The 12,218-nt window shown below is 40.8% G+C and overlaps 1 protein-coding gene across 10 annotated transcripts in view; it reads right to left on the bottom strand.

Moving 5' to 3' along the window:
- GALNT1 (polypeptide N-acetylgalactosaminyltransferase 1) overlaps positions 1-12,218 on the bottom strand; it is a 123,287-nt gene that overhangs the window by 66,224 nt on the left and 44,845 nt on the right. For 3 of the 10 annotated variants that reach the window (XM_059880752.1, XM_059880753.1, XM_010818675.4), the window contains one exon: positions 3,196-3,439. In XM_059880752.1, coding sequence (XP_059736735.1) covers positions 3,196-3,334 — 139 coding nt within the window. In that variant the 5' untranslated portion in view covers positions 3,335-3,439. 10 annotated transcript variants of the gene reach the window in all.

A 12,218-nucleotide genomic window follows, 5' to 3' on the forward strand; every position in this document is an offset into this window, starting at 1 on the left:
ACCTGCCCTCTGATTTAAATGTCAACAGAGTTACAGCTCTAACACCAGTTAAGGAGGCTGGGTCTTGTCACACAACAAACTTACTAAGCAGCAGGTCCTTAAAGGAAACCAGGAAAGTCAACAGATAGGCTGACCTTGTATAAAAGTATATCTTATTAAAAATTATGGGGAAGATAAAAATTAAAAAGTTAGGCATTAGCCTAGGTATTACTAAAGTTCAGTATTAGCAACTGAGACTAATTTTAGGCAAATTTCCCATAAAATAAACAGAACTGGTTACATAATGGGGAAGATAAAAATTAAAAAGTTAGGGGTTAGCTTAGGTATTACTAAAATTCAGTGTTAGCAACTGAGACTAATTTTAGGCAAATTTCCCATAAAATAAACAGAACTGGTTACATAATCCCATCTATAAAAATTATAGTACGTAGGCAAGTAAGTTTTAGATTATAAATTTTAAAGGACCAGGTAGATCAGATCAGATCAGTCGCTCAGTCGTGTCCGACTCTTTGTGACCCCATGAATTGCAGCACGCCAGTCTTCCCTGTCCATCACCAACTCCCGGAGTTCACTTAGACTCACGTCCATCGAGTCAGTGATGCCATCCAGCCATCTCATCCTCTGTCGTCCCCTTCTCCTCTTGCCCCCAATCCCTCCCAGCATCAGAGTCTTTTCCAATGAGTCAACTCTTCGCATGAGGTGGCCAAAGTACTGGAGTTTCAGCTTTAGCATCATTCCTTCCAAAGAAATCCCAGGGCTGATCTCCTTTAGAATGGACTGGTTGCATCTCCTTGCAGTCCAAGGGACTCTCAAGAGTCTTCTCCAACACCACAGTTCAAAAGCATCAATTCTTCGGCGCTCAGCCTTCTTCACAGTCCAACTCTCACATCCATACATGACCACAGGAAAAACCATAGCCTTGACTAGACGAATCTTTGTTGGCAAAGTAATGTCTCTGCTTTTCAATATGCTATCTAGGTTGGTCATAACCTTCCTTCCAAGGAGTAAGCATCTTTTAATTTCATGGCTGCAGTCACCATCTGCAGTGATTTTGGAGCCCAGAAAAATAAAGTCTGACACTGTTTCCACTATTTCCCCATCTATTTCCCATGAAGTGGTGGGACCAGATGCCATGATCTTTGTTTTCTGAATGTTGAGCTTTAAGCCAACTTTTTCACTCTCCTCTTTCACTGCCATCAAGAGGCTTTTTAGTTCCTCTTCACTTTCTGCCATAAGGGTGGTGTCATCTGCATATCTGAGGTTATTGATATTTCTCCCGCCAATCTTGATTCCAGCTTGTGTTTCTTCCAGTCCAGCGTTTCTCATGATGTACTCTGCATATAAGTTAAATAAACAGGGTGACAATATACAGCCTTGACGAACTCCTTTTCCTATTTGGAACCAGTCTGTTCCACATCCAGTTCTAACTGTTGCTTCCTGACCTGCATACAAATTTCTCAAGAGGCAGATCAGGCGGTCTGGTATTCCCATCTCTTTCAGAATTGTCCACAGTTTATTGTGATCCACACAGTCAAAGGCTTTGGCATAGTCAAGAAAGCAGAAATAGATGTTTTTATGGAACTCTCTTGCTTTTTCCATGATCCAGTGGATGTTGGCAATTTGATCTCTGGTTCCTCTGCCTTTTCTAAAACCAGCTTGAACATCAGGAAGTTCACGGTTCACACATTGCTGAAGCCTGGCTTGGAGAATTTTAAGCATTACTTTACTAGCATGTGAGATGAGTGCAATTGTGCGGTAGTTTGAGCATTCTTTGGCATTGCCTTTCTTTGGGATTGGAATGAAAACTGACCTTTTCCAGTCCTGTGGCCACTGCTGAGTTTTCCTAATTTGCTGGCATATTGAGTGCAGCACTTTCACAGCATCGTCTGTCAGGATTTGGAATAGCTCAACTGGAATTCTATCACTGCCACTAGCTTTGTTCATAGTGATGCTTTCTAAGGCCCACTTGACTTCACATTCCAGAATGTCTGGCTCTAGGTCAATGATCACACCATCGTGATTATCTGCGTCATGAAGATCTTTTTTGTACAGTTCTTCTGTGTATTCTTGCCACCTCTTCTTAATATCTTCTGCTTCTGTTAGGTCCATACCATTTCTGTCCTTTATCGAGCCCATCTTTGCATGAAATGTTCCTTTGGTATCTCTGATTTTCTTGAAGAGATCTCCAGTCTTTCCCATTCTGTTGTTTTCCTCTATTTCTTTGCATTGATCGCTGAAGAAGGCTTTTTTATCTCTCCTTGCTATTCTTTGGAACTCTGCATTCAGATGTTTATATCTTTCCTTTTCTCCTTTGCTTCTCGCTTCTCTTCTTTTCACAGCTATTTGTAAGGCCTCCCCAGACAGCCATTTTGCTAAGGACCAGGTACCTTCATTATAAAAGTGTAAGATACTTAAATATGGCTGTATACGCAAATAAAACATTTACATATAATTCCTAAAAATAGAATTATTGTTTAGCCAGATATTCTATAACTAACCAGACAAAGTGTATGGCCCAGAATAGCTAAATTACTGACTCACAATGCAAAGTCATTTTCATTTTGTTTAAAAATAAGTAAATAAAAGGAGGCATTTGTTTTTTGGTTTAAACACAGAGTCTAAAAGGGAATTTTTCAGGTGTCTCCTTCCTTTTCCACGCGAGAGACTGCAGTGTTCTCAATGCAGCACTGATTTTATAGTCTGATCTTTTCATAAGGTCTCCCTAAATGTGCTAACTGGAGCTATTGACAGCATTAACAAAATGAACTCACCAGACCATGTCTACCTAAAATAACTTCTTCCCTTAGGACTGAGATAGGAGGGCTAGAGAACTCTCTCTCTCATGCCTGATAATGCAATTTTAACGCTCCACTCAGTATTATGACATTAGGCTAATCTCCTGTGCAGTTTTGGTAGTCCCAGCTATGCGATTCCCTACATTATTTGGTAATACGACTTCCAGAAAATTAACTACTTTTAACACTGAACACATGAATTTAGCAATTCTATACATGACACTTTAATACTGTTAGAAGAACCCACTGGAGAACTGATAGAAATATGATCATCATACACAGAAAGCCAGGGATTACTATTAATCTAAAAAATGTTAAAATTCTATAGTTCCCAAATTAGTTATTACAAACAAGTAACACATGTATCAAAACAGGCCCATTATTATAAAATGTCACTCACCATCCCCAGCAGGAAGTCCTCTCTCTTTTTTTTCATCACATTTGTTGCATTCACTGAAGTAAAGCAGCAGGAACATATCCAAGAGTACCCAAATCAAGGAGGTGGCTAGGACCACCTTGCAGTATGCAAATTTTCTCATGGCACTTTAAGTCAAATGCAAAATTTTAAAATATATATATATATAAATATACAAAGATCACGAAAATTATTCCAATCCAGTTTCATCAGAAATCACCTTCATAACCTACAGACAAAAAAAGAAAAAAGATTAACTAAAAAATTCAGAACCTAAAGCACAATCGAAAGATTAACTTATATGCATATGAAATTTTACCATGAAGAATAAGTTTTAAATAAGACTTCAAAAAATACTTGTAAAATATATAAAAATTGATAGTATCAATAACATGCAAATAACTCCTACAAATCAATATACACAATAAAATAGAAAAATGGGTAAATGATGCAAACAAGCACTTTGCAGAAAGGAAACCGGAAGAGCCAATAAACAAGTGAAAATGGGCTCGATTCACTACAATTAAGAAAATGCAAATTAAAACAGTGAGCGACTATCTCATATCCATTAAACACGTGGGGTTTTACTGCCTTCTATTCAACTGCTATATTAAACACTCAAGTAAAAACTAACCCATTAACTGCCACAGGGGTTTAAGAAATCAGTAATTCCCAGTCCATTTCAAACACTCCCCTTCAGTTCCATGGTCCAAGGATTTATATGAGCTCTCCCGGTCGCTGTACTGCATCAGTTTAACTGGAGTGATTCTTATCTCTCTGTCCCACTGAATCCCATGCTAAAAATGCTAGTCACCAGCCATTCAGAAACAGACTCATGGAAAGCGTAGAAGAAAAGGGCATCGAGAGATCTGAGGCCTGGACTTGGCTCTGACAGTAACTGCACAGACTTCCCTGAACCTTCCTTTCTATGTGTCCCACCCTCACCCCAATCTGTTACATCTTGAGAAAATGACTGGATGGACGGTTACCAAATATGGGACGGCTAGATCAAAAACACTCCTGGCATGCTGGCACTCGTCTGGGGGCGCACTGAAGCAGTCCCCAGAACCTCAGACGAGGAATCATTGCATGGAGCCGTGGGCACCAAGGCTCAAAGGCGCGTGTCAGTGCTGACCGGGAGATGGAAGAATCAAGCGCACTTGGGGTGGATGGAGGAAACACTCGGCACAGGTGCCCCCCACTGAAAGCCAATGTGCAGATGCTCTGAAGGGCTGTAAGCTCCAGGGGGGCCCAGGAGCTTCTTACAAGGGCAGTTTATGTAGCATGAACCCGGGATAGATCAGAGAGTTTATCTATGAAAAAGATAACAGTTCTTTCCTACCTTAGAAAGGGGCTAGCCAGCAACCTGAAAAGCACCCCAAAATACTAGGTGACACTTGTAACTGTGAAGTATTATTTCTGCTCACCTCTCTGGGGACTGTGATCTCTTGCCTATTGGTCTCCTTCCATCAAACCAACACTCCCCACTTGTACCCTGAGAACAGGGGTGCCACTGTCGGATTCTTGCCTCAAGTCCCTCACATGGAGTGAGCAACCACTACTAACTCTAGTGACTAGGGTGAGGGCAAGGCCAAAAGGATTACAACGCGCAGTGTCATGGAACAACAGATCTCTCCAGAGAAGCCGATATACCATGTATTTCAAGCCACTTCACGTGCAAGGATACCTCTCTTGGTCACTGGCAAAGCAAGCAGTCTAACTGCTGGTGCGCTATCTGGGACGCAAATGTGGCTGTGTTCTCTAAAACCTGCTGATTGTTATTTCTTTTAAGCTTACAGCCCAAAACACTTAAATGTAAGTCTTTATAACTCTGTACCCATCCCTGTTTAATTTTTCCAAGGCAGCACAATTAGATTCTAAAATTGAAGATGAAACACAAGTGGGTGTGTATGTATTTGGAAGGAGAGCGGTACAGAGAAAGCAGGAGGTGCAGGGAGAAAGGAGAATAAAGAAGAGGCAAAAACCTCTGAAACCTTGGGGCAGAGATTCCTCAGACACTAACAGTAAAATGCACAAATCATTAAAAAATAAAAAGACTGCACGTTGGACTTAATAAAATCTGCTCTTCAAAAGACAGTTAAATAAAAAACAAGTCACATATGGGGAGAAAATATTTACAAATGACTCATCTGATAAATTACTTGTAACCAGACCACATAAAAAACTCTCCAAATACAGTGTTTAAAAACCCTAATCGAAAACAGTGGGCGAAAAGTTTGAACTGTCACTTCACCGGAACAGCAATTCAGGTGGTAAATGAGTACAAGAAAAGATTTTCAACATTGTTAGCTATTGTGTGTGTGTACTCAGTCAGATCCGAGTCTTTGCAATCCAGGGACTGTGGCCTGCCAGGCTCCTCTGTCCATGGGATTCTCCAGGCAAAAATACTGGAACGGGTTACCATTTCCTTCTCCAGGGGATCTTCCTGACCCAAGGATTAAACCCATGTCTCTTGTGTCTCCTGCACTGGCAGATGGATTCTTTACCGCTAATGCCACCTACTGCTGCTGCTAAGTCACTTCAGTCGTGTCTGACTCTGTGCGACCCCATAGAGGGTAGCCCACCAGGCTCTGCCATCCCTGGGATTCTCCAGGCAAGAACACTGGAGTGGGTTGCCATTTCCTTCTCCAATGCATGAAAGTGAAAAGTGAAAGTGAAGTCTCTCAGTCGTGTCTGACCCTCAGCAATCCCATGGACTTCAGCCTGCTCCAGGCTCCTCCGTCCATGGGATTTTCCAGGCAAGAGTACTGGAGTGGGGTGCCACTGCCTTCTCCAAATGCCACCTACTAGGGAACTGCAAATTAAAAACACAATGAAACACCACTATGCACCAATATAAACAGCTAAAGGAAAAACGAAAACTACCAAATGCTAGCAAGAACTGCTGTAACTGGACCACTAACACACTGCCAGTGGAATGCAAAATGGTACAGTCTCTCCTGAAAACAAAGTTTTTCTCCCATAAGAATCTTACTTAAGAGAAAGGATAATGTATGTCTACACAAAGACTTGTACACAACCTTTATATCAACTCAATCATAACCATCAAAATCTGGAAACAATCCACACGTCTACCACCTGGTGAATGGATAAACAAATTGTGGTACTCTAAACAGTGAAGGACTTCAACCCAGAATCCAGCAATCAAGAAAAACTCTCGATGTACATGCAACAGCACTGATAAATCTCACAAGCCTTATGCTAAGTGAAAGTGGTCAGTAACAAATGGCTGCATTTTGTATACTACATGATGCCATTTATATGAGAGAGAAATCAGATCAGCCGTTGCCAGGGGCTTGGAAGAGTAGGGGACTGCCCTCAAAGGACAGTGAAAACTTGTGATGATGGGAAACCCGCTACTCCCAGCTTGTGGTGGTGCTCATACAACTGTGTCCATTTGTCCAAACGGGTATGACTACACTTAAAAGGGTGAATTCTACTGTACATAATAAATTCAACCTCAATAACCTTAAAAATAGGTAAATACAGAAGAGGTGAGGACCCTTCAAAGAAACAATTTAAATTTTAGGAGGATAACTGTTGTATATTTCTTCAAGTACCTTAAACACTATTACCAATGGGTTAAGTACCCTCCCAGTCATTCAGAAAAAAATCAGCAGTATGTCATGTCTTTTTTTTTTTAAAGTAATTGTATTATACCTACATATTCTCAGAACTTTTGGAATGAGTTCTGGGTACATGGTTATAGTACTACAGAACCAAATAAATTTTTTAATACTATTTATTTTTATTTTTGCCTGCGCTAGGCCTTTGTTGCTTTTCGCAGGCTTTCTCCAGCTGGGGTTTCTCCAGCCGCCTCTCTCCAGGGGCTACTCTGCGGCGCCTGGGCTTCTCCCTGCGGGGACCTCTCTTGCTGAGGTGCATGAGTTGCTCCAAGGCATGTGGAATCTTCCTGGACCAGGGATTAAATCCATGTCCCCTGCATTGACAGGCAGATTCTTATCCACTACACCACCAGGGAAGTCCATGTGTATCATGTTTTAAAGCAACAATAACATCTATTTTGACTCAAATATTTTAATGTCTTAAATGTCCCTACAGGAGGAAAAGACTGAAATGTTTGTGACCATAAAGGGGAAGCATGAGAGATCTCTGTGGTAATGCTGCAGATTTTTTTTTTAATTAAACTAATATGTTCAACAGACATTTAACCTCTCTTTCCACCACAACCACCAAGTATACGGTCTTAGACAACCAATGTCTTAATGATCACTTCAAAAAAGGCCTGATATCCACAAAGCTGTGTCAGAATGCCACATATTGTTTTACACGTTACTACTCTTTAAAGAAGCGAGAAAATAGACACAGGCTGAGGTGGTTTCCTGGCTCATGATTCTGACTCTTGCTCTGCCCACCCTACCCCAAGGACTTCTGATAATAGACCTAGTCCCATGGGCACAGGACAGCCAAATGACCTGGCCAGGCCAAGCACAGGCCCTCAGCCCTTCACTTCCCGAGTCACAGACTGGAAGCCCATGCTAACCTAGCGCTGCAGTCAGCTACACTGCCCGTCACGGAGAGAAAGCCGACCTGCAGTCCAAGAGGGCGAGCTCAGACAGAGGCACGCAGGACGAGAGGAGGAGGGTCCCGTAGTGACTGAGTCCCTGTCTCTTCTTTGGCTTTCGTGACCACTTAGGAATCCTTCTAATAATCCCCTTTTCCACTTATGAGAGTTTGAACGGGGTTCCTGACACACACCTGGGATGCGGAAGCGGGGGTAGTGGTGGGGCAGAGAGAGGAAACCTAAAGTCAGACAGGCTCTGGTCCACTTCTGAAGTTCCTCTCTACTAGTCAGAACAATTATACATTATGAGGCACACTATGCTACTTGAAGGGACACTGAACCGCTTATAAGTGGAAAACTCTGAAACTTGCTTTTCTTCTAACACTGCATTCCTCAAGCCCATTCATGCCGCACGTAGTTGTAGTCCGTTCCTTTTCACCACTGCATAATGCTCAATTGGCTTATATTAATGTCATCATACACTATGGGGCTAATCATAGCTTATCCCTTTCATGCTTAATAGGCATGGCATTATTTCTAGGTTCATGCATGTTTCCTGGTACACATGTGCCAGGGGTCAGCAAACTTCTGCAAAGGGCCAGGCAGTAAACATTTTAGGCTTTGCGGGACATAACATCTCTGTGGCAATCACCTGAATCTGGGGTTGTACCACAAAAGCAGCCGTGATATGTAACCAAGTAAGTGTGACAGTATTCCAATAAAATGAAGCTTATTTATGGAAATTAAATTTGAATCTCATATAATTTTTAAATTATAAATTATGAAATTATTTCTTAATCATTTAAAGATGTTAAAAATCTTTCTTTATTCATGAGTTATCACAACCCTGATCTACAGGACATACCTAGGGATATTAGGTCATGAGACTACACATATTTTCAATATGACAACATATGGCAAACTTCCTTTCCCAGATGTCTAAAGCAAAATGAGAACTCTGGATGTGTTATGTCCTTGGCAACACTTATTGATGTCAAACTATTTAATTTTTTGACAATCTGGTTAAGTGTGTAATTTAATTTGAGTTTCCCCACCATCTCTGACATTTCCATTTCCTCTTCCTAATGTATTCACTGAAGTTTATTCTATTGGGTGAAGTTGTTTTGTCTTTTTCCTATTAGTTTGTGAAGATCTTTATACAGTCTGGATTCTAATCTGTGTCAGTTACATGTACTACAAGTATCTTTTCCCAGTTTAGAGCTTATCTTCTTAATAAGAGGTGTATTTTGTAGTCCATATTTTCTATGTCTTAAGAAGTTTTTCTCTACCTAGAGATCATTAAAAATATTTTAATGTCTAGAAGTTTTAAAGTTTTACCTTTCCAGTGTAAGTACAGATTCAATATTATTTTCTTCCCTATGGATAACCAATTGTCTCAGTACTGTTTATGGAAAGTTCAATCTCTCCCTAAAAGTGTGCAATGCCAACTTTGTCGTAAGTCATGTTTCTGAGGTTCTACATTCTGTTCCATTGGTCTGCTTATCCCTACACCACACAGCATCTTAATTATAGCTTTACAACAATTTTTGGTACTAGGTAAAGCAAATATTCTCACCTTTTACTAGGTGAGGAGTACCTTGGCTACTTCTGACCCACTGGCCTTCCTTAGCTATGCTGACCACATCTACTGCAAAAGAAATCCAGTAGTTAAAAATGCTTACATGTCTATGGTGGAACAATTTTACTGTTCTGAGAAAATAAACCAATTAAAAATTCATATAAGTCATAAAAAAAGAAGTTGGTGATGAGAAGAGGAATTAAATTCAAGAAGTCAAAAGCAAAGTTCTAAAAATGTTCTTCAAAATGACATTACTAAAATAAATGTATACTATCTAAACTTTATGTCTACTACTTTGTTATTCCTTTAAAACAAAACAAAACAAAAAAAAACCAGTATTCTAGAGTCCCAATCATTCCATGCTGCTTGGATATTTACTGAGTCTTGGCCAACTCTGTTCTTGATACCATGTCAGACACTGTAGATGGTAGGAGCATGAAGGCAATGATCCACACCATGGAAACTGTTATCACGCTACTAAATACCAGGGTAAGAGACACGCCATTCACATTACAAAAGAGAAACACCAACTCAGGAAACCTGGCAGGAAAAAGACATCCAGATAGGGAGGTTTCTAAACAGGTTTTATCAGACAGTGTAAGATACTAAACTTTGCTGCAATAAGGTTTTCTTTAAATTTTTTCTACAAATATTTTGTTTCTCTCTCCTTTAGCTAAAATCCTTTAAGGGCTTCCTGATGTCCTGCTATTTTGTTCTGAAGAACACCATTTGTAGGACTCATACCTGAGAGTTCTCACTAAAGAATTAAGTTAGGGAAATGTTACTTCCTCCATTTGCTCTGAGAGATTCATTCTGTATATCACTGCATCAAAGGTTCTATGAAGCCCTGCATCGAGGCAAGCTGCGTGATTCTGTTAACTCAGAACTTCTCAGATTCAAGCATGGAATCTTCCCCAACTACTCTTCCTTTTTTGCATAATAGAAAGCATTTTTCAAACAGCAATAAATTAACTAGTGAAGACTGGCTTCAAATCCTGGAAGCAGGTAACTTTTAAGCTATGAGTTATTTTCTTTCTGCAAAATTATCTCTGTAAAGCTGCAAATTGAGTAAAAAAAAGAAATCCCATTGTGTTTAAAAGCCTCTCATGAGGCTGACTTTCACAGACAGAAGGTCAATGTGTAATTTTGTAATATGTTAATTAATTTAATTAATAAAATTAAGTTAATTTTGTTATATTTTTATTTAATATAACATATACCTGTATATAGTACAAATGAAAAGTGAAAGTGTTAGTCACTCAGTCATGTCTGACTCTTTGCAATCCCATGGACTGTAGCCCACCAGGCTCCTCAGTCCATGGAATTTTCCAGGCAAGAATACTAGAGTGAGTTGCCATTTTCTTCTCCAGGGGATCTTCCCAACCCAGGGTTTGAACCTAGGTCTTCTGCATTGCAAGCAGATTCTTTACTGTCTAAGCCACCAGGATTTGTGGACAAAATGGGAAATCCAAAAGTCACCATTATATATAAATCCCTAAAAGAAAAGAATCTAGAAGCCTCCCTTCAGGTAAGTGAAATCTGTCAACTATTTCCACTATCAGTTATTTTTTTTCAAGTGTGGAGTATCATATTCTACAGAATATATCATCATTAAATTTTGCATTCAGCAAATGCAACATTATTTCATGTGGAAGTCTGTGAGGAAAGAGTTAACACAGCAGGTGTGTTCTACCCTGTCCGTGCTAAGCCCAGGGGGATGCCTAGGGCCATGGCAATGACCCCTGGCCAAATGCTGAGAAGAAACTCCTGGAATGTTCATGGTTATTTGTTAAGGATGTTAGAGGTGGTGAGTCAGGATGTACCAGGCTGTCAGCATTGTTTAAAGAAATCATCAAGATTTATGACGCGCACCTGGTGTCTGGTCTGGGGCCCAACTCTCAGCTGCCAAAGCTAGCCACATGGCAGGAATACGCCTACGTGACCAGCTGGCTACCAACAGGAGCTCCAGGCTCTGACACTCATGTGCTTCCCTGACCAGACACGTCTTGTACATGCCTCTTATCATTCACAGCTGGAGGGGAACTCGTGGTCCTGTGATCCTTACGGAGGGAAGACTCAGAAGTCCACACCTGATCTCGTCAACATTCACCTGTTTTATCTTTTTTCTGCTGTTCTTGCACTGTATCTTTGGCTGTAATAAAAATGCAGCCGTGAGTACAACACTATGTTGAGCTGTGTCAGTCTTTCCAGCAAATCAAACTAGTGGGCAGTCAGATCAGATCCGATCAGATCAGATGCTCAGTCGTGTCCTACTCTTTGCGACCCCATGAATAGCAGCACGCCAGGCCTCCCTGTCCATCACCAACTCCCAGAGTTCACCCAGACTCACGTCCATCGAGTCAGTGATGCCATCCAGCCATCTCATCCTCTGTCGTCCCCTTCTCCTCTTGCCCCCAATCTCTCCCAGCATCAGAGTCTTTTCCAATGAGTCAACTCTTCGCATGAGGTGGCCAAAGTACTGGAGTTTCAGCTTTAGCATCATTCCTTCCAAAGAAATCCCAGGGCTGATCTCCTTTAGAATGGACTGGTTGGATCTCCTTGTAGTCCAAGGGACTCTCAAGAGTCTTCTCCAACACCACAGTTCAAAAGCATCAAAGGGCCCCCAAAACCAACACCATAATACCGACTTCTCTCATTCCTTTTCAGAAGCTGCATGATCATAAGGACGATATCCTTGAATGAATACATCAGCGTACAGCATAAAAGCTAAGACATAGGCCTGAGATTACTGTCTTTAGAAAGGTCTGGTTGCAATGTTAGCCCTTGGCTGGTGTTTGGGAACTTGAGTGATACACAGTTTCCTATGCTGATATAAATCTTACCTTAAATGATAAGCGGGCCTCACTGTGCTGAAACTGCCTG

Source organism: Bos taurus, chromosome 24, assembly GCF_002263795.3.
Source record: "Bos taurus isolate L1 Dominette 01449 registration number 42190680 breed Hereford chromosome 24, ARS-UCD2.0, whole genome shotgun sequence".
In the NCBI taxonomy this organism is placed as follows: Eukaryota; Metazoa; Chordata; class Mammalia; order Artiodactyla; family Bovidae; genus Bos; species Bos taurus.